The sequence below is a fragment of the Rhopalosiphum maidis genome, chromosome 2, assembly GCF_003676215.2.
Source record: "Rhopalosiphum maidis isolate BTI-1 chromosome 2, ASM367621v3, whole genome shotgun sequence".
Classification (NCBI taxonomy): Eukaryota; Metazoa; Arthropoda; class Insecta; order Hemiptera; family Aphididae; genus Rhopalosiphum; species Rhopalosiphum maidis.
Window position 1 is genome coordinate 31426325 of NC_040878.1, and position 24814 is coordinate 31451138.

General features: G+C 28.7%; 1 protein-coding gene across 1 annotated transcript in view; it reads right to left on the minus strand.

Moving 5' to 3' along the window:
• LOC113553160 overlaps positions 1–23671 on the minus strand; it is a 50065-nt gene extending 26394 nt beyond the window's left edge. Inside the window, exons 1-2 of the mRNA XM_026956337.1 lie at positions 23431–23671; positions 5024–5101 (exon numbers count right to left, since the gene is read on the minus strand). Of these exons, the coding sequence (XP_026812138.1) occupies positions 5024–5086 (63 nt within the window). The 5' untranslated portion in view covers positions 5087–5101; positions 23431–23671. The remainder of the gene's footprint in view (positions 1–5023; positions 5102–23430) is intronic.
• Between the last annotated feature and the right edge of the window lie 1143 nt (positions 23672–24814).

Consider the following 24814-nt stretch of genomic DNA (forward strand, 5'->3'; position numbering starts at 1 on the left):
ACCGCTTTACGACTATATGAGATTGGTGATGGCCTAAATAGTAGGTACCTACGTAAATATTATATCAATGGAACCAAAGTGGAAATATTAAATAGATAGATTGATACAGAGAATAAAAATATTATATGTATTATTATTATTTATGAGTATACGATAGGCTGCGTAATTAATACGGAATGTGTATACTCGCATGTTTAAAAAACTATATGATGGCTTTAATAATTTATTATAATTGCTTTAAAAATGAATTACGCGAGAAAATAATAAAAGTGTAATATATTTATAAATATCGTAGTGGATACATAATTAATAAAATATAATTATCTATATATTTAAAAATGAAATACTTTTTGTTGACAAACGTATAACTTTAAAACGAATGGACCGATTGGGTACATTTTTCAAAAAGAATGTTCGTAATAATTAAATAATAAGGTTTGAAAACTTCGGGAAAACTGAAAGTTTTTTTCAATGAAACTCTTATATGAATTCATGAACATATGAGTGTATTTTCTGAAATTCGACATACATATAGAGTACTTATGACAATATTCTAAATCACTATCTCAAAATAAAGTTTGCCGGATCGGCTAGTATATTGTAATAATAAATAAATAAAATAATAAGCAAACTATAAGCGACAATATAAACACAGAAGTAGGTACCTATTTATGATGTATAGATACACATAACTGCATGGGCGCCGCAAGGTGGTCATGTGGGTGCAAGGGGGGTGCATTTGCACCCCCCTGGCCTTACAAAAAATTTAATTAAATTAAAAAAATTTAATGGTATTGAAATTATTTTATTTTGCATAATTATATACATTATATTATATTATATTACGTATTTAACTATTATTATTGTTATTATTATTATTACATATATAAGCATTATTTAGAAATTAGTGTATACCTACTTGCACGATGCACCCTCCTGATAAAATTCCTAGAGCGCCTATGTATAACTGAATAAAAAAGTTAATTTATCAACTATAAATAGGTATGTTTATAAAATATAAATCAAGTATTTTTAAATGGACGAGAATATAGATTTAAAATTTTAGAACCAAAAGTTGTTTGATTTTAAAGACATTTTCAGTAGTATATTCGTAATTTTTTAAGGAAACGTATAATAATGTGATTTTTTCTCAAATAAAAACTTAAATTTTTCTTATGATTTAGCATAAAACATATGAATTTAAATGATCATAAATAAATGTATAAACATACAAAAATATGTGTCAAATATGAGATATTGAATGTAAAAACCTTGAACTAATTTTATAAAAAAAAAAATTAACTTTTTTCGGACATGTTGTATTATAGCCTCTATAAAAACAATTATATTTATGCCAATTGTCAGTTGTAATGAAATACATACCGTACATATTACATATACATTTATTTGTATTTTTTTTTAATTTTAAGAAAATGTAGATCTATTAAATTTATCTGCCTTGTACTTTTTTTTTAAAAACAATCATTAAGGCCATTAGAAACTCGGAAATTCACGCGCCAAATACGGTGTTGCGGAAACATACAATTATTATACATTCTGTTTGCAAACATAGAAAAAAAAATAATTCAACATAATTGAAATAATAAAAAATGTATTTAAACAAGAATATTTTTTTGTAATAAATATAATATATTTTTTATTGATTGTCAAATTACTCAAACTTTAAGATGACAAATAATGGTTTGATAATGAAATCGGTTTAATAATTTTAAATATTATTCTTATAAATTATAATATACACAATGCATAAATAAAAACAAGATTTTTATTCCTAAAAAATACAAAAATAACTTAGTTAATTAAATAATACGCATTATTCAATTTTTCGAAGGACACATTTTATTATACATTTAATGTAGGTTTATAGGGCTCATTTTGAATAAATTAAAAACTATTTAAAACTGAAATAGTACATTTCAGTTGGATTTAATTATTATTTACACGCGTTATAAGTAGGTACCTATTTAATAATTATTTTATAAAAAAATACAAAAAATCTATCACATTTCATTGATAATGATTATAGATTATAATAGTAATATATACTTTATTTAAAAATTCAAAAATCTCGATAAAACTATTAAAATAGTTAAATTGCATTACATTCGCTGACCTGCTCAAAGAGTCAAGGACAATGAGGTTCTCGGTTTAAGTATTATTTTACCATTGTAAGTATGTTGCAAAATTAACTATGGGAGTCTATACTCTATAGCAGAAACTAAGCATGTGAAGTCTCTATTATTGAAAGTTATACTTATATTATGTTAAGCATGTATGCAATTTATTATATTATGTATTTTTATTTATAACAATATTTACGATGACTAATGGCTACATGTCTGATTTATAAAAAGAATTATTATGTTTTAATAATTAATTAATTATATTTTATTCGAGACTATTTGTTATGCTGTTACATATATCTATTGTATAGATATAATAACTGATATCAATTTATTTTAATAGAGTTAAAATGAAATATTCAATGAGCGTCCATATTATAATTAATAAATTGTATCCATTGTCAGTAAAATATTATGTTATTTAACTATGGAAGTTACTTTGTAGTTTATTGATAGATATTTTTTTATTTAGCATTAAATTTATTATAAGGAACCAAAAGATAGAGATTCACAAAACAAATTCAATTAAAATCCAACACACAAGCACAATATAATAGGAAAGATAATAATAATATTTTTTTAATAGAATTTTTGCATAATAATAATTTTCAATCTCAAAACACCAATAGCTGATATCTGCAGATAGTTGCAAAACATTTTTAAATTTAAATTTAAAAAAAAAATAATAATTTACGCTAATAATGTTATTATATAGTTAGAGAAAGTTATAATACAAATGCCTGAAAAGTATGTGTTTAAATATTAAACTAGTTGTATTATCCTGAATTTAACCATATTATACAAATGTACCCATTACCCATGCATACAAGTATAAAACTTACGTTTACCTGTACCTACTATACCAAGATTATAAACACATTATAGGAAATAAAATGTATTATTATAACGATATAATATAATATAGCTATTATATTTTATATAGTTAATATGTATTATACTGCTCTTATAATAAACGTATTTTTTTATTTAGACGATAATGATTAGTAGAAGTTGGTTTAAAATATTAGGTTAATTACAATTTATAAATGTCTAGAATAAACGGGTACTTACATTAAATATATTACTAAACAATATACTACATATCTAACATGACATTGTATATTGTGACAGGGAGTAGCCAGTGCCAGGCTCATAGAATTGTGTGTGTATGTGTGGCGAGGGGGGTAGTAACTACAGACATTGGTACTATAAAATAAAGGTCTTATCATTCATTAAATCGTATTGCAATAATGTATTTCATATTATATATATAAATATACACACATAGGGCGTGTATAGTTTGATTAGGTACTGTGATTTATCGAGAAGTATTACATCGATTTATTATTGTTATAACTTATAGATATAATTATTATGTTATGTACAATAATTATAAATGCCGAGAGCAGGATTAGTATCTATAAGGTACATATTAGCACTTTAAAAGTTTAAATAGTTTAATGTAATGATGACATAATACGTGTTGCATATTAGTGTGCGGTAGAAGGTATCTGTCGAGAAGATTGAGGAAAAAAGTCGCATTCAATTGCGTGTATATACCTACGTACACGCCACGTATATATTATGCGTACATCGCCGCGCGGTTATCGATTATGCAGATAACCGGAGGGCATATAATATTATAATGCTGTTAGAGCATACAACAGTTAATTCCGTTGAGAAACATTATAAAGGTGTTCTTATAGATATTATTCTGTCGTGATGTAGCCGTGCCACTTTCACAGTGGGTACATGGAACGAGTAGAACTGATTAATAGTACGGAAATGTGCGCATGTTCGCACACATATTCCGTAAGCGGATAAATAATATCGTACATGTTGCCCTGACAATAAACGTAGGTTATATACGTAGCAAGTGTTTATATATTGGCCGAAATATTGATATTTTTTTTTAGGTTAAGGATTATACATAATATATGTAATAATAACGTTAGGTGTAGGTGTACATAACTTAAGGTAAAGGTTTTCAAAATTAAAACGACATCAGAGGCGAATGATTTCGGACACGATTAATTTACAAGGTTAACAGCGAGAGCGTGTGCGTCTAGCGTCCACAAAAAACATATTTTACATTATTATGTCACCAGTTTATATACAATAGTTGATATACATCGAAATATTATATCCTTAATAATTTATAAATTAAATATTGTACTACAGGCTACAACATTCTTAAAGTTCTATACAACGTTATTCGATAAACATTTATAATTATTATTTTTACTCCTATTAATAGAAATTCTCCCGTTTTGAAAATTATTTAAAAAAGGTATATGTATAATAGTAGAATCCTATTACTAAAGTCCAAATTATTATTTTTAACTTTTTGTCGGGGTTTTGAGAAAAAAAATAACTATAAATACGTATTAAATTTATTAGTTATTTAAAACTTAAAATGTATAAGTAAAATAAGTTTTTGTTTAATCAAGTTAATATGATTATAATCAGTTGCTTACATTTTGTATAGATTAATATTTTCTTTTAGAGTATAAATTCATCAAGTATGATAACACTTTCCCCTAGAATATTTTGATTATTTCATTTCTGGTCTTATAATAATACAAAATGTATGAATAAAGAGTACCTATACAAAAACGTTACATCACTACGCTTAATTTGAAGTGAACGTCTTAACGTAACCGCGGACCACAGTCACTACAGCAGTAGATTATTATTATATCGAATAGGCAGAATAATGAAATTGTCAACGGAATTATTTTATTATATCCTTAGGTAACTGGAACAATAAGTAGTTGACGTAATAATACAAATAAATTTGTCTCCAAAAGATAAAACGTGGTCATTATGGCAAATAAATAATAATAATTAATGAGTATATAACTATGTAGTTAATGTACCTGAGACAGCACGTATGGAAGAGTGACGACCAGTAAAATGGCCGCATATATTTTAATCCTCATGCCAGCTGGATAAATCTGTAATAAAAAATGTTTATTAATAAAATAACTTCATAGAATCTATATTATTATAATCAATATACCACAATTACACATAAACATTTTTTTTTTAATTTTATGATTAAAGATGTTAAGTAATAACTGACACTTATAATTTATAACTATATATACATATATTTACTAGAATATTTCTATATTTAGTGGATATTTTATGAGCTCATTTACAGTAATCGCAGACACACCGTCTAATATTATAACTATTGCACTACTGCATCTACTAGCAAATTATAATTTACTTATTTCAACACTTTGAAATCTTTTTCCCGAAATAGTAATTGGTTTTTTGAAATATAGTTGCCAGAACTAATGTTTTACACGGTCTGTGTATTTTCAATCTACTTATACTAATACTATTTATATTGATATATAAGTATGTACCTATAAGTATCTACTCATATTATACTTTGCTTTAACCGGACAAAAATATTATTTTATTCCATTTTTAACATCCTATTTATTTTTAATTGAAATATCTTACGTTAATGGACAGAACTTTATGCCATACCTTTATAAAGTAAGAAGTATCTCAATGTTACAAATCAGAATTAATCAGAATTAGTAACCAACAAAATTTCGATTAGCGATAACTGTAGAAAACGGATTTCTAGGTTTTCATGCAAATGTATTGGAGTTATGAAGCTCAATAACCGGAGTAATATGTGGGTGATTAATTTATTACATAATTCGTAGAAGTAAGTCTTAACATAATATAATATAATATACTTTACGCATATATGATTAAATAGTAGTGACTCAATCCAAAAAAAAAACAACTCTATGAAAGAATATTTTATCAGCGTTCAATGGAACATGCAGAGAATATTATATGGTTTTTTTAGAGCATATATTAGTAGTATATTTTAAACTTTCAAGAACTTAAAAATTCGCACTCTAATTATATTGAGATAATGAGAAAACAATAAACATGTATATTAATAAAAAAAGTTATCACAAGACGGTACATACATTTTAAAAAAGATTTCATCAATCAATCAGAAAATTACATGGAATTAAATTGGTCATACTAAACTTTAGTTATTATAAAAATTGAATAGTATTTTTATTTTTTATTTACTATAGTAGCTTTAGTACCCGTATAAGTTTGAATTATACTTTATGTAAATAAATATAATATTTATATTTATAAGTATCTTTTTTAGATATTTACATAATAGAGTATATTAGAATAACAATTTAACAAATATTAAAATAACTACAACATTCTTAATGTCATTAATGTTTGTAATAATTATTAATTAATCTAAAATACATAATCATATATCAAATATTTATCATAATAACATAAATTATTGACATTATTGTTCCACCAAACCCATTGAATAACTATAACTCATATATAATATGTATAAAGGTCACTAGGGTGTAACATTTTACTCGTCTAAAGAACAATATTGCATAATACGACATTTGTATTACGAAATAGTTGCATATATCACCCACGCACGAAATATATATATATATATATATATATATATGCATGCGGCCAAGACTTTGAAGTACCTAGGTATATTTTTTAAATATAGTAAGTACAGTAGTACACTGTCTAGTACAATATGACGTGGAAGTCAAATTCGTATGTTTCATGTTTCTATTTTATATAGCATCGTTGTTTTGAGTTCTCCAATCGTAACTATTGACTTTATTTATGACTATGAATTATAATATAATTTCTTATACTATGCAGTTGTCAGTTACGATAACGCGCCAGATTTTATTAGACATACACCAGTAATTTATTTATAGTATAATCCAGTTAGTAAACCTGTATGTTATGTATTATTTGGACCACTGCAGGGTTTTAAAAACCGTTTAGAAAATTTGATGGGATCGCTGTATTGGGACAAGGAGGACTATATGAGAGTTCTAAAAGTTTTCCTTCCTCCTGTTATCTGAACTTATACATACGTTAAAAGAAGAAATCAAGGAAAATGAAAATTTGATTAATAATTAATTAATATATAAATATATACACTAACATGTATTAATAATTAATTTGTATAAGTTATGTTATTAATAGCCAGTGGGTAGTACTAGTAGTAGGTCTACCTACATACATATTTAATATAAATAAATTTTCCACCCAACCTATTACAAACTAAGTTAAATTGCTAAACTGACTTGAAGTTGGTAATTTTTACTATTTTATAATAAAATTTGCATAATTAGTTTATAGAAAAATAATTAAATTAAATTTTCTAAGAGTAATAATAAAAACGTATAATATTTATTATTTATTAGAAACAGATAAATACATTTAAAATTAAAATTACATATCAATTTACGAATAAATTTAAGAATCCTATCATTATATATGTATATTAATATTTTATAACAAGTTTAAATCTTTCGTTAGTACCTAAATGTAATGAAAAGTTAATCATACACACTACATTGCTGTGTGAAAAGATGAGTGAGTAACTATTGCAACTTATTGCCGTACATGTAAACGCCCGCAGTAGAAGATTTTCAGTTAAAATTTTTGTAATGACAGCAATCGTCAATCTGACGTATTTACCTCAAACAGTAGTAGTTTTAAATAACAATAAACATAAGTACATATTTTTTCAATCCGGTGAGAGTTACTCGAGTATGAATACAATACTGAAAGAATGTTACCAAGGTTCAATATATTAATTTTAGTAATTAGATGAGAATATTAGAAGGTCATAAACGATACCTATGTCAAATTATTACTTTTATATTTCATGGTATAAGATTCCAAAATATACACAAAGAACAAGTATAAGGACTAACTAATAAGTTTATGCTATGCTATTTTTAATACATTAATATATTAAACAAAACTACAAGTATACATATTATAGTGGAAAGATAACCTCTCAGCTGCTCTTATGTGATTATTTTAAAACATGAGATCTTATAACTTAAACAAAAATATGTTTTAATGAACTCTTTCATTTTTTAAATTGATTTTTCAAAATAATATTTTGTTAAATTGCAGGCTTTACTTGGAGTGAAGATTTATTAAATTAAATATTGATCCAAATTTCAAAAACTTTTTTTTTCGTGAATATTATTAAATAAACACATAACTTAAAAATAATAAATGTGTAATAAACAGATACTGCGACGCCGTAAAAACATTTAATTATTTATTTTCTAGTAGAATTTAGAGTGTGTAATAAATAAATAGGATACATTTAACGAAGCTTATAAACGAAAACTATTTGAAAATAATGAAGTATTAAGAAATATATACAGATATTGAGAAGGACAACATAATATTTCAATAATATACTTAATTTATATAGTTATATGAAGGTATAATAGTGCCTAGTATTTATTAACTATCCCAATGATAGTATAAATGCACATAATGACAAGTGCCTATATATGTGATAAGTATATATGTTATTGTTTATATTATATTGTCCATAAAAAAAATCAGTCCAAAGAGTCCGCATAAAAATATATATATGTTACCTCTTACCTATGTTGTTATTCCCGAAACAAAGAATCGGGCATTTAGTACGTTCGGTGTGCCGTGTACACCACAAATATAACAAAAACATAAACCTATACATATATAATTATATACGACAGGAATTATTGTCCTCGTTGAATAGGAAAAAATTGTCCGCTGTCGCCAGTTAGCCGACGACGATCGATTGACTCAGTCGTGCAGTATAATATATAAATATACATATTAGACAAGGTAGACTTGACGACGACAGAAAAGGGGAGGGACGAAAATGAATCTATATGTTTACTTGTCCGGTGTAGTATATAATAAAATAAAATGCATAGCGTGGTCGTCGCCTGAAAGATGGGCGAAAGAATGTAGGACGAACAACGGTGCCTGGCTGCGGCGACTTAATAACAACATTCCGAAACCGGGTTGGGTTTCTTTTTTAAAATACATTTTTTAACACATGGAAATTAATCGAGTCGTATACGCGGAAACAAGAATTTCGTGTACACGGTTCATCATGTGTGTCTATAATACTACCTACCCACATATGACTATATATATACCTATACAGCGGCGGGCGGATAGACAGAAAATTGTCATAGGTCATACTACATAATACACGCGCCGTTATAATACTTCAAGTTGTTGGGTCTTTCAAATTTCACGCGACAAACGTAACTCACGATTTCCACGTCTCCTCATACGATTTTTCGTCATAAAAAAATCGCGGACAGTACACGCTACACCTATAAATTCATAATAGGTATACTACAGTACATAAAACTATAACTTATAAGTATGGTCTTAGATTTATTTTTCACGTTCCACCGGGGAAAAATCGCCAGCAGATGAAGAGCAGCTCTGCAGACAACTATTATAGACAGTTCGTGTCTTCACGCGATTTTAAAAGAGAAAGGTCTTACACGTTGCTGCAGTGGATAACGATGTGTATTAATCCCAAGAGAACGAACATACCATATATATATATATATACGCAAAGCAATCATGTGAAAAACGAAAGGAAATATGAAACATTGCTGCGGCAGTCTTGTCATTGACACAATAACGTGACTAGTTTTTACGCACTTGAACTTCAATCCGAAAACTCGCGCACGGCGCACGTGTATAATATATAGCAGCCGCCTGTGTTTGACTGTATCGCGATGACGCAACCGCCTGCAGCTGTATTTATTTGTATATTATATAGGTATTTATAGGTATATCCAAGTTTTAATGGTTTACCCTTGTAATTTCATAAACTTATAACTATTGATATCGCCTGACCGTCAATGTTTTCATTGTTGTATGTTACGTGAATACGTGATAATAGTTAAATATCTACCTACTTAAAGTTAGGGCCATTTGCATAGACGCCGCCAGGAATTTTATCAGGGGGGTGCATCGTGCAAGTAGGTATACGCTAATTTCTAAATAATGCTTATATACGTAATAATAATAATAGTTAAATACGTAATATAATATAATATAATATAATGTAGATAATTATGCAAAATAAAATAGTTTCAATACCATTACATTTTTTTAATTTAATTTAATTTTTTGTAAAGCCAGGGTGGGTGCAAGTGCACCCCCTTGCACCCCCCTTGTGGCGCCCATGGCCATTTGCATTATCCATTCATACAGAAAAACAACATTCATTAAATTACATAAAAAAACACTCAGAAAACCTGCACAGACCATAATATTGTTTTCCAGTAATTCATATAAACGTATAAGTTGTTTACAATTTAACCGAAGAAAAAGTTGAAAATCACTCGAACCAAGAAAATAATAGTTACACGATTGAACTTTTTGACATTTTTCACAGATAAAAGGAGAATAAAACCTGCTGTCGACCTAGCTGTATCGCTGTAAATATAAAATTTAACATAGCCTATATTAAACGGACGATTTAGAAAAAGAGAGATAATTTTAACTCCACGAAGCAGTACGTATACCAAAGTGTTAAAACCAGTTTTTTGGATTCATCATTCTAGATTCGACCATATTATTTTGATAAACATAGCATTATAGATAGCTTTAGATACAACATTTTAGAAAAATAGTAAATTTTTCCAATTTTAACTGATGAATTAAAACTGGTTTTAAAAATAAAATCTCGTATCTTGTTAGATACAACATATCCATTACGAGTTTTTTGGAATTTCAATTTTCCATTCTGTATCTCCAAAACTAACAAGCTATCAGTATTTTAATATTTATACTTTAATACTTATGTTATGAATTGTGATAAAAAGAATTACCGTTAAAATTAAAACAAATAAAATGTATACAAATTTCAAAATCAGTTGTGTTCAATGTCAATTTTGTTATACACGAATCCTAGAACGGGTAAAACTAAATTAAATAAAAAATAAATACTTTAAAAATGAAAAAAAAGAATACTATACGCTAATACGTGGATGTGTGTAAATCAAAAGTAGATTATGTGATGATTGTTAATAAACCGATTATTTTATTATTAGGAAACAGCAATATTTTCATTAATAGGTATTCTATTATTAATTATCGTAGATAATAACAAAATCAACAATAATCTGTCTCTCATTTTTACAACAGTAAAACACAGGTTACAGGTATAATACATAGTGTGCACTATAATCAGTGTACATATTATACATAGTATATACCAGCAAATGGTATTGTAGCCGTGTACATTACTCGTATTACTGTTGTCTTATGTTTGAACACGATAAAACTACCGTCGTTGTTTGATAGTGCGTACGTGTACAACATTGAGTGTATTGTATAATAATATGTAAGCCTTGTTATCGGACAACAAAACACATATTTTAGTATTTTACTATTGAAAAAAATCATATTATATATATATATATAGTACCTGTACGTCGACAGCTACTGGTCCTTTTTTTAAATTTGTTCGTTCACCCACAATAGACGGTTCATGTGTTATTCGAAATATAATGTAATATAATAATACACTGTTTTCCTTGGACATCGAAACAGGCGTCCCCGAGACACATAAATTTGATAATTTATCGCAGCAGTCCAAACCTGCAACGCAGGTATATACGCGACAAGAATGTTCATGGCTTTGCACAACACCCCAGCCCACCACCGCCCCCGCGCCATAGCTATTTTTATTATTATTATTATTATATTACCCACGACGGTTATTAAGACCAATTATTTAACGCGCGGGCGACACAATAAGCCCATGACCACTTTCTCACGAAATTACCCAGCGTAATAGTACAACGAGTAGGTAAATACATGATAATATCATAATAATGCAATAATTTTTATAACAATAAAAACATATACTCGCGTATTATAATATATGTTACTAAAATTCGCATTTCCACGCGCCGACCAATACTATAATATAGTAGCACTATAGTAGGTAATAGGTATATGTACAGATCTAGGTTAATTTTACGGAACGTATAGTTTCGTCACATCAGATCAAATCCGTGCGCGACTGCGAGATGAACCGTTTCCTATAGGGATCTTAATGATTTCATTAGTATAATACGGCAATTGGCAACAAGGTAGAGATATCAATGTATGTCTGTTTGTTTTTTACCCGTTAAACTATACGGTATAATTATAATTCGTTATCGACGCTCCAGATCGAGATCACTGGATGAAACTCACTTATCTGGTGTGCAGCGGCGCGGCTGAATGTTGAACTTGTAAAATATCGAAAAAACTCGACCGGATGATGGGGCCAAGACTCGACCATATATATAGCTAGAGCTATATTATACTCGTAGCTATATTATGATTTTTTTCTTCATTATTGTTTAATTTATGCTGCAGGCTCGGCTGCGCCATCCGAATACTAAATGCGTATATATATATATATACAGTAATACGTTACGTCGCACAAGAGACGTGTAAAAAAACGCTCATCGGTAAAGCGACGCGGGTCAAAAACCTAACCACATCATATAATGTCATGTATCCTCCGTCGTCGTGGCGAATCGATGATAATATTATTTCTGTCACACCTATATCGTTCAGATGTCAAACCGTTCGTCTTGAATATTAAATCCTTCTCTGTATCCACACGCGTGTGGATAGTTTTCAAGTATAGATAATATATGCGTTTGAGCGTTTCCGTCCCTCCCCGAATGAGCGCATCGCACCGTGTATACTGTATAAGCACCTAATATATTATGTACACAGGCAATTGCACGCGCGACGTTGAAGACGACAACCATTCCATAATAGTATATATCCGTCTATTTAGATTCAAAACAAAGATCGTACATCAAGTGTATGATAATAATATTATTATATTGTTAAAATCATCGATGCACGCAATATGACGTAATACGTTCAAGACGAAATACCTCTGCGTCTTTCGCCTTGCACGCCCACAGTGTTTTTTTTCGCGATTTGGACCAACCCTCGAAACGTACATACTGAAGTAAGTACGATAATAATAAGAAAAACGTGCACATGTATATTGTGTATGGATCCATTGAACCATAGCCAATATAAACATAATATGGACAATGTATACAAAATACATGTATGATACTTAGGTACCTGCAGCAGTGCCAAACACCTGCGCGTAACGTTACCGGCTGTTGCACTCGCTCTTGTATGGCTTTTAGACCAACACGAACACGGTGAACCATAACTCAACTACATCAACATACCATCATAATAATAATAATTAAACCGTTTATGACGACTGAAATGTGTTTTTGGTATGTATAATAATTTTCCAATTAGCTGTATTTACTTAGCTATAGGTATAGCGTACAGACTATATAGGTAAATAATAACATTTTCTTCTGAATTTCCCTATTGTTTAATACGAAAAGAAAAGAAAAATAACGACTAAAAGTAGCAGGATAATACAGAGATAATGCTCGATAATCAATAGTAAAAGTATTTGGATAACGTCGGTTTTCCGTATTGTTTTATTTTTTTTTCGTCGCGGTATTGTGGTGGATTTCGAATATCGTTAACAATAGTGTGAGTGGAGAGTGTAATTTATAAAATATCTCGTCAGATTATTATACTTAAGCCTATAAGATACGTGCGTTCAAATTTTAATTAGATATTTGAAGTGTAGCCGTTTTTATATACACGATAAGTACGGACAACGCTTGCGTGAAACGAAAACCGTCATAATGGTACATATAGGTATACGGATGTATAGGTTACCTTCAATAGTTCTTGCTTTTATACAAAGAAAGCGCGCATTTCATGCAGTTTCAGAGTTATTTTTTTATCCTTATAATACGCGTCTGTACACAAGACAGGAGACTTCATCCTATATATCCCGGTCACAATATAATAATAATTATATCTACTGAGTCGGCTCTATATTATATTGACGGCGCATTCCTGTTAGCTATAAATTCGTCGGCTGCAGTATATTATATATATTATAGGTACGCGATAACCGGACTGTAGATTCTATACAAGAAGAAAACGCCAGGGGGCAATAAAACTCTTGCGATGTTCAACATACCTATAACGACAGACCGAAGTCGGATTTAGCGCAATGTCCAAAACGCAATACACGCGGCGCGTATATTACATATTATTAAGTCTACAAAAAAAGACTACAAATAATCAATTTACAAGTAGGTACCGAATTCTACAGATGTATAAAATATAATAACTGCTCCAACAAATCAGTATTTTTTTTTTTTCATAATTACAACGCAACAATTAATAATTGTATGTATTAGGCAACAGATAGGATTTTAATTGTTGAAAGAAGAAGTGGGGTGGGTCTGCTCACAGTTATTCACGAGGGAACCTCGCGCACATCGTATTGTTAATTAAAAAACCGTTTTGGCTTCTATAAAAAAAAAATGGTAATAGTAATATAATAATAATCGTTGTAAAATGATTTCCGGAACATTTTTTGCTCCGTCATGCAGTTTTTGTCGTGTGGGAGCAATGCATATCTGTATACGGTAATATATCGTTGTATATATACGGACAGTTATATGATATTAATATTAAATACAATATAAAATTATCGTTACATAATAATTCGTGCCATATGTTTACGTGATCAGGTGAAGAACGGTCAAAATTAAAAATATATCTTGTGTACCAACTTTCGTTTAAAAAATGAATATAAAAATGGATAGGTATATTTACAAGAAACTGAAGAAACTAATAGTCATTATGATGTATGATTTTGTGTATGGATTATAATAATTATAGATATGATTTTTAGGTCTTCAGATTGACTGTATGTCAGTTGAGACTTGAGACAGCAGCTGCTCAACAGGGGTTATGAATTAAAATTCGCAGAAAAAATATATATTTTGCCTATTAATATTATAATGTTGGAGATCGCTGCAGAATATTAAGCTAATTTTTCACATTTTAAAACATCTTGTATAAGTATAATAGTTTATTTGTATCAAGTATCATATTTGTTCATTTTCCAAATTTAAATGCCTTTTAATATTGAAAAAAAACATGCAAATAATTCGATTACTGCTGCTATATCAATTATTACCTTAACTTGATAATCAACTTGCTATAAAATATATAAGTTAGTTGTGGTTCTATAATCAATAATAATATTATTACAGATATCTGTATACGTATTATCGGGTTTTGCACTGAATCTGACATCAACACGAGTGACCACTCAACTATATGAGTTTAGTATGAAAAAATAATATACTAGGATTATATTTTATCGTTTTTGCTTTAAATTTATTATAGGTTGATAGGTACTTATCAAAAAATTAACATATTTCGGGCATATTTTAAAATTTTAAAATCCTAATTCCTGGCTCTTAAACTCATGGTATGTATGCCTAATGGCTATAATCTCGTATGGTTACAAAAGCGATTCATCACGATGACGATTAAAGCGGACAGCGGACACTGCTTATGTGTGTGGAAAGACATACCGCCGCCGAATCTGATTCGGCGCGGATTTGTTCACCACTATTATAATATTATTAGTCATCAGTTGTCCGGTCCATATAGTGTGTATTTATTACGACTTATGAGTCGGTGGCATCGCGTCGCCGTCGTCTTTCTGACCGCCACGAACAGTGCCAGCTCATCAGCTTGGCAGCGGCATCGGTGGCCCGGGAGGAGTTCGATGCTCCCGATGACTTCCTCTACCGCCGCGCGCGCGCGTAGTTCGTTCGCCGCTCGTACACCATATTATTATTACTATTATTACTATTATCATTATACGTCACTGGGCCAACAACCGGTTTACGCGAGCGGGGCGACGCGCCCGGCTCCTACGTGTATTTTTTTGCCGGCCAACGCGACGTGCCTATCGAATTACCCGGCACTGCCCGGGTCGACGACGGACGGACGCGTGTAATTAAAATGTGGGTAACGAACGCGGTTTTTCCGCAGTCGGCGGCCTCTGCCAATAACGATGTATAGCGTGTATGTATTGTGTATGTATAATACATACGCGTGTGGCGTGTGTGTACCCGTAGGTATTTATTAATATTATTAATAATAATAAATTAATAACCAATAATTGTTGCGCACCAAGAATACGGGTCGGTGGCAGTGATTGAACCGTTAAGTTTGACAGTGATGGCGTGTCCGCCGCAGTGCGAATAATAATCGCAAACGTTAGGTTTTTGCACTACAAGCAGATATTATATCTGCAGAGATATATATAACATATAATAATATATATAGTGTATTATGATATTGCGCAACACGACAACACCTTAAAATCTCGTTTCAGAGTTTAGGTCGTGTCGTAGTATATATCTGCACGCGCGTTTCGTGTACACAAACATATAATAATATTATTTTCTTCAATCCGCAGAGAAAAAAAACATCATTACTGGGCGCGTAACGGGATTGTAGCCGACGGTTTGATATAATATAATATAATGTCATGTATAGGACATGGGTGGTAAGGTATTATATTATTACACGTCTCATATGTACTCATGTGTATAAATATAACCACCGAACGTAGTACACAGCCAATGTATACCCGAAATCTTGTTTCTCAGATACGTAGAAGATACTACCTGTGCGCCGCGGCTGCAGGGGCCGTACATATAAATTATTATTATAGTGACAGGCGCGCACATACACACGAATATAAACGAATAAAAAGGATGGGTCATGTTATCCGGGAGAGACGACTGTCGGTCGTTACCACTTGCCCGTTTTTAAAGTATATAGGTACCTAATAACGTAGAAAAACCACTTTTCAAAATCAATTTCCAGTGGGAATTCGTTGTTATTTTCTTATTTATTATTATGAAACGCACCCCTCAAATACTCCGCCAAGAAAAATAACAATAAAATTAATTCTTATACCTACTCGGGTATATATATAGCCATACAAGTAATGTAATAACCATCTTGATTCAAGTAGGGGCGTATACGAGTGTTATATATAGCGATAAATGTTCGTCATTGTTGTGGATTTTCGGTTAAATAATTATAATATATACGAGATACGACCCGGGGTTTCTAGACTTTGATGGCGTCAAAATTCTGAGGAACGACTGTTCTCGATATCGCGTGTAGACGTGCCGAAAGACCAAAATTCCAGAGTGTCTACGATCGTAAAAAATGATCGTTTGCTCGAAAAAGTAAGTCCCTCACGTATATGCTCCAAGGGGAAAATATACGTCGTATAGTACTACACGTTTTAACTAAATAATATATTATTTAACAATAGAAGCATTATACAGTCAAAAACTAAAAAAAAAAAATTACCCCGAAAAAAATAGATCGTAAAGTAGAAAAAAATATCCATAATGAATAGCATAATAATAATGAATAGTATTTTGATTTTAAAATGTCCATTACACTAATTGGCACAACTTATCGATTAAAAAATTTGTAAAGTAGGTATTACCTATCGAAGTTTTATGTAAAATATATGTTTTTGTCCTAATTTATACAGATATTATTCTACTGCACATTCATTTCACGATTCGTATATACCACGGAGAAACAATAATAAACGGAGTATTAAAGACACACAACCATCACATTTCACGGTTCGTATAATGACGGCGCGACGTGCGATTTGTAGATGTGATGCATATTATTATTATCATCATCGCGTACCAATAATAATACAAAGCGGCGTTAAAAAAAAAACGGAAAAACAGGCCAAAAATCGTTTTGCGATTGGCGTCGGTCGGTCATCGATCAAACACGTATAATTCAGCGGCCATACGTATAATATTATATAATTTGTATAAGTACTCGCTATAATATATACATTTAATATTATTATCCATATTAATCCGCCGAACTTGCCGTATAACGCTTTGTACACATGTTAGTATGGTGCTGTATCTATTTACGACCGATTGCAAATACATAACGCATCACGTGTAGGCGTTAACGCATGAGTCCTAACTGCTGCGGTACAACGTCATCGGCGTGTAAAAGGTCTATTATATATACAGCGGCAACGGTGGCGTAGGAATAATACCATATTATAACTAGAGCATATCCGTGGGCTTTTAAATCGTGTACACGGTTCGTGATTCGACTCGAAGTATAATAATATGTACAGCATTGTTAGAGACTGCAGTTGTTGTGATTTATACAAATCCAGCGAGAATAACGATGCAACACAACTGCTATCCTGGTAGGTTTAAGTACTTGTAATATTCTAATTTCCAATATTGTATATTATTATGTTTTATATGTGTACTGAGTAGTTGTTATTAGGTGCATTATGTATATAAGCTTGCGCGCAGGCTACGACTATGTATCGACGATCTGCTTTTGAACGAGCGTCCCGCAGCGCAAGCGCGCTCCATTATTCACGGTATACGCGCGCACTTTAATCCGTTATCAATTAATCCTATTAATTAAATTTGCCACCGAATCGTATGCGCCACTAAGGTCCACAACAATATACCGACCGATAGCACATGGCGCGAGAAACACAAGGTACTGAATCATAATAGAATAATCAGGTAGCCGTTGCGGATTAGGCAAGTACGACGTACAATAATAACTATCAATATATACAGAGTGATTCGTAAAGTATGTTCAATCCCATTTTTTTCTTCAGTAATATAGTTATTTAAAACCTTATTTTTTAATTTTTTAATATACTTATCAAAACCGTATTTTTAAATTATTGAAATTTTTTTATACTATTTTAGAAGTTTTTTGTAGTGATACAAACTTCAGTTTTTCAAATGAGAAACCCCATTTTTACTAACAATTATTTAGAACATTTATACTTTTTTGACAACGATGTAGGTACTTAATTCAGAATTTGAACAAATTATTTCCTTCTAATTAGTCTTCAACAATAATTTTATAAAAATATAATAAATAGATATATTATTGAATATTCTTATTTATTATACTAGCTGGAACTATTTTACAAATTATGAACTTATCGATATACCTATAAATTAATATTAATTACTAAAATGTTAGAATTTACATACCTATATCTCTGATACTTTCTAAGACCATTATCTATATTATACTTAGAATGCACAAAGAAAATCAACCCAAAATTACTAGGTAATTCAAATTTTGATTTTTAATACGAGTTTTCATTTGAAAAATCGAAGATTATCTTCACAAGATACTTTTTTAGTAGAACAAAATAAAGCATAAATTCCAATAATTTGAAAATATGGCTTTAAAGTATATTTAAAAATTTTAAAAACCACATTATTGAAGAAAAAAGGGGTAAGCACATTTTATGATTCATTCTGTATATTATGTTACCTACGTCTTCAAAAATTTAGGTATATTACATTTTTCAGCCCTGCACAGCTGTACGCTTTGTATGCCTACAGCTCTTGTGATCAATTCATTTCTTTGGACTGCAAATTACTATATATCTGTGCTATATAGTGGCAATAAGTACCTATATGTATATATAATAGATTTTAGATGACCGTGAAAATCGTCATCTTGGTATTTGCTGCTGCAGCTACCACAGCGGACAACGCCATTGCGATGACTGTCGAAAATCGCGACCATCGCGTGTGTATACGCGTTTCAGCGTTTGTATGTACTTAAAAACCGCGGACAATGACTTAACGATCACTCTTGCATGTGCAAACACTATATATATAAAATCGAACATAATACAATATGACGTGGCGATGATGCCGCGAAACTAAGTCGAATTGGTGAACACGTATTTTTTTATAAAACTGACCACGAGTCGCGGGTACTTAACAATCACAATAATTGTTAAGATAATATAAGCATAATAAAAATACGTAACAGCTCGTTCTGTATATTATACAATGTCGTCAAATGATACGATCAACTATAATATGTAATTCTATTATTATTATGTATAATCGTATAGTATATATACCTATTACCTACCTATCATAAAACATGACGACCCGTCTGCGAGAAATTATTTAACGCTATATGCACTTGATTTTTTTCCTCATAATAATAATTATCATCGATCTAATGCCGTGCACGATTATATTTAACAATGTATTTTTTGACAGACGCGTATGGTTAGCATCGTAAATGTCGTATTATAATATTGTATAGGAATTAAGTTACCAAAATAAATCGTTTTCCGCAACGCATGGGTTTAGTGTGATTTACATTAATATTACTATCTAGATATAATAAGTTTAAATTATATAAAAAATATATCCAAAGCGTTTAATGTTAATTATGTTTCATTCGTATACGGCTGTTTAAGTCTCTGTCATATATTTTCCGTACACTCGTTATGATTTTTTGGCGTGTCTACGTATGTCTTTATAAAATAATATACGTCATGTTCATAGGTATCACATATTCACATAGATACTAATATATATATATATTCAACATTAATATGCTTCAAAGCAATACCACCTAATGTATTTATATATAGGTATATTATATGTATAATTATCTTTCTGACATTTATTTTCTCTTTATAGCCATAATAGCAAAATACATCTTGCCAACAGGCAACAGGTCAAGTTCATTAAATCATCACGCGCATACCGCCGAGTTGAAGAATTCGGCTTTATAGTTATTAGTTTATAGGTACCATTATACATTAGGACCTAATGATTAAGAGGTAGGCACTATCTACCAATAATATAAATTATGAAAACCAATATCATATTTCAACTACAATTTGTTTTTATTATACCCGATATCAATAGGTACATACATTATTAATGACTGTCTAAATTATGAACACAACATTGATATTACACATTTTTATGAAATGCACGAAAATCGTATTAATTATACACCAGAAACATTATTTGTTATATTACCATAATTAATCGAATAAATAGCAGCTAATTGAAACTACGAAATATATAAAAATACATCCTCTACAAATTTAAAAAAATAAATAACAATATTAAAATACATATAGTAATATTATATAAGCTGTAAAAACTTAAAATTTCAAGTATAAATATGTGATGTTAATTTTTATAAATAACTTAGATTTTCAATTTTAATAAAAATTTAACGTTTTAAAACTATATATTCTGACTTTTTAAACAGTTGAATAAAAAAATATATTATAAGAGCAGTACAGTATAAATTACTCATGTATAAACTTAGATATTTCTATAATAGGCAGTAGACAATTACGGGCATACCTACTCTCAGGAAAAGAATTTCACTATAAGAAAGTACAAAGCCGTGAATGGTTTTAACCACATTAAATATTTTTTTTTACAAGCACAAAGAAAACATAACTTTATATTTTAGTATACTACCTGATAAATATCTTATTTATATTTATGTTTGTTAAAAATAAATTTGTTTTAAAAGTAATTCTTTGTATAATAAAATTTGTATAAATAATTTTTTAAAACTTCTTAATTAATTTTAAATTATTTTATAGTCAGCCAGTATATTACATAAAGGCTATAATAAACTCTATACTTATGATAATTAATATCTATTCATATCCGAATAATATACGTACAATATATATTATAAATTATTTTTATCATAGAGTGTACAAATAAATTATAAATTTATAATTGACTCTCTGATGAGAAATTATTTTTTTAAATTGTAATCTTTAAACAAAAGTTTTATGATAAACTAAATGAGGTTTTCATTAGTTATTTTTTAATTTTTCTTTTACTCTCTTTGATTAAATAGGTTAAGTATGTAGGTACATTCCATTTTGATTACTGTCGAAAACATCTTAGATTTATATGTTGCCTTTCAAAAATATTTTGTATTGTCCCATGTTTTTAATTATATTTTATTTTTAAGAATTCAAATAAATGTAATACGTATTAAAGTTCTCACTTTAGATACAGATAAATTTATACTGTACAACAAATTATCGTAATATTTTTTTTTATTACTTGCAAACATTTTGTATAATTGTATTTTGTAAATTTGTCTTATTAATGATTGATTTATTAAGTATAAAAACATTACGATTCATATCTGGATTGAATCTCCGTGGCTTCAATCAATAGGTTTATATATTATTAATAACAGAAACGCCTTAAACAATATCAATAAATAATTATAATATAATTATGAATACGAGCATCCGGTTGTAGAACATTTTATAAAAACGGTATCTACACAAGCACATCGATGATATTTTATGACGTCAAAACATAATTTATAGGAATAATAACTTTTTAAACAGTATTACTTATAATTAATTTTCATAACATAGAGGTGATGATGCACATTTTATCTTATTATTAATATAGTATTTTAAAAAAAAAATATTAAAAAATGTCACTTTCACAATTCACAAACCATAAAGGTTATTATAAATCAATGATTGGTAATTATAAAACAAAATATGAAAATATATTATACAAATTGAAAGTAACGTTTCACATCTTAAACCATAGGATGTTTGTAAAAAAAGTTTAATTTCCTTTGCTATTATAATACAAAATATATTTTCATATTGCAATACGTGTATTGTAATACGTTTTTATTTTTTGTAGTATGTTCATATATGACATTTTGAAAATAATGACTATTGGCTTCTGGTTGGATCCCACGGCTAAATAAACCATATATTAGCCTGAGGGTTGGGCGAGACATGTGTCAGACTCAACACAATAGATTTTTTTGAATCCCTATGTAGGAGGGGACATATTTTTGACAAAAATGTACAGGTGTTTATATAAGAAATATAAGAAATATTTTTTTTTTTTGTAAAAATGAATAACAATTGAATTGACAAATGAATTAACAGAATTTTTAGATGACGATACTACAAATACAAATCCTAAAAATATACTTAAATTTTTATTAAACTTTGATATTCAACTCAAAGAACGATATTTTTCGAAAAAAAAATTACGATTGACACAAAAGACAAATATAATATCATAATAGTCATAACGTACCGTGTAATTAGATATCATAACTTTGGTGCCGTTGACCTACATTTAAGTACAAAAGACTATTATCTACGGTTAGATTGACTTCAGATGTACACAATAAAATATTACAATTCTATGAAACTATACAAAGATATTAATACTAACCGTATCCTAAGGTTTTTAAAACCACATACAGCTTATTAAGATCGATATATTTTATGTAGTTTACTAGGATATACACATGGGATACTAAAAAGTAATAAAAATTCAAATATAAAATAACTAGCTATTATATTGAGATACATTTGCTAAAATTATAAAATAGCAGATAATTAACAAATAGTATTTGAAAATACGTATGTTTAAACTATGAATATATTGTTCGAGACTTTGAGTATAATTTTTTAATTCATAAGAATATAATATTACGTATTTTTATTTTGGTTTGAGTATTTTTTTTTTTAATTATCTTGATATAAATTACAAATAACTCTTATTTCTTTTTTAATAACATTTTAGATTTTAGGGGAAGAAATGAAAATAAATATTTTTCTTACCTGTATTCTTTTTAAGTAACTGTTTAATCCATCAAAACACCATATTCCTGCAGGAAAATATTATCACTTTCACCAAACCGACGATACACTTAACTAGAATATTGCACAAAACTTTAAAAACTGAAAAATACTAAATAAGCACTAGCAAATAGTTAAATGCAATAATAAAAATGTGTCTAGGTAATGGTTAGTATAAACGATACCGGTATTGCGACACCTTTACTCGGAGCCGTCCAACCGACACGGGTTATTGTACTTAACTACCTAGAAAGAAGAAACCTGTTGGCCAAGACAGGCAGGTGCGCCCCTACCACTACGGCGCGCAGGTAAAACGGACAAATTGTGGCGAGCGTTCCTTCCTAAATAATGAAAATCAAGTTGATAATAATAATAATAATAATAATAAAAGTAGTAGTAATAATAATAATAATAATAATAATAATAATAATATTACACATTACACATCATTATAAAATAATTATTAATAAGTAAAAACTAAAGGTAAAACACTAAAGATATCTGTTTTGTAAATTGTTATTATTGGTTTTTAAATAACTATAAACTATAAATATCAGTGATTACGGATTTATCTATGATGCATTGAATAATATAATTTTATTTAGTATTTACTTAAAATAATTGTTAATTAAATTATATATAAATTATAATGTGAATCTTTTTCATAAATATTAGTAATATTACTTTAATCTTTACTACAATAAATATTAATAATACATAAATAGCATTTTGAATAAATTAATTAATAATAGTTAAAATATAATATTATGTGAATTTTATGCACAAACACACATTTCATTTATAACATTATATATTTATATTTTATTATATATTATATAGTATATACATATATTACAAGATATATATTTAGTTTATGTACCTGTGTATTTTTGTTTAAAACATTAACGTAAATTATTATATGTGTATAAAAATGCATTTAAAATACATATTAATTAATACTATACACTAAACATTTGTAATAGCATATAATAACTGTTTAAGCTAAACAAGAATATACACTGAAATTGTAAAGTATACATTTAGGTATATTTTACTATCACTTTACGTATAGTTTAAACGTCGATTAAACTACGAAATATTATAAATATAAATAGCCAATAAGTATATTCAAATTCAAATTTTCTTTAACATGCTTTTCTTTTTACTAATTTTACTTACTTTTTACTAATTTTGAAATTTTGTTTTTAATTTTGCTAAAAGTTGATAATATATTGTAGTTACATATATTATAAAATGTATTATAAATTAATAGTATAAATTATGTATATATTGTCATAAAATACATTTTCAGATATTTTAATTGAATTTAATCATCTTTAATATTGTATCAAAATATATTTTATTG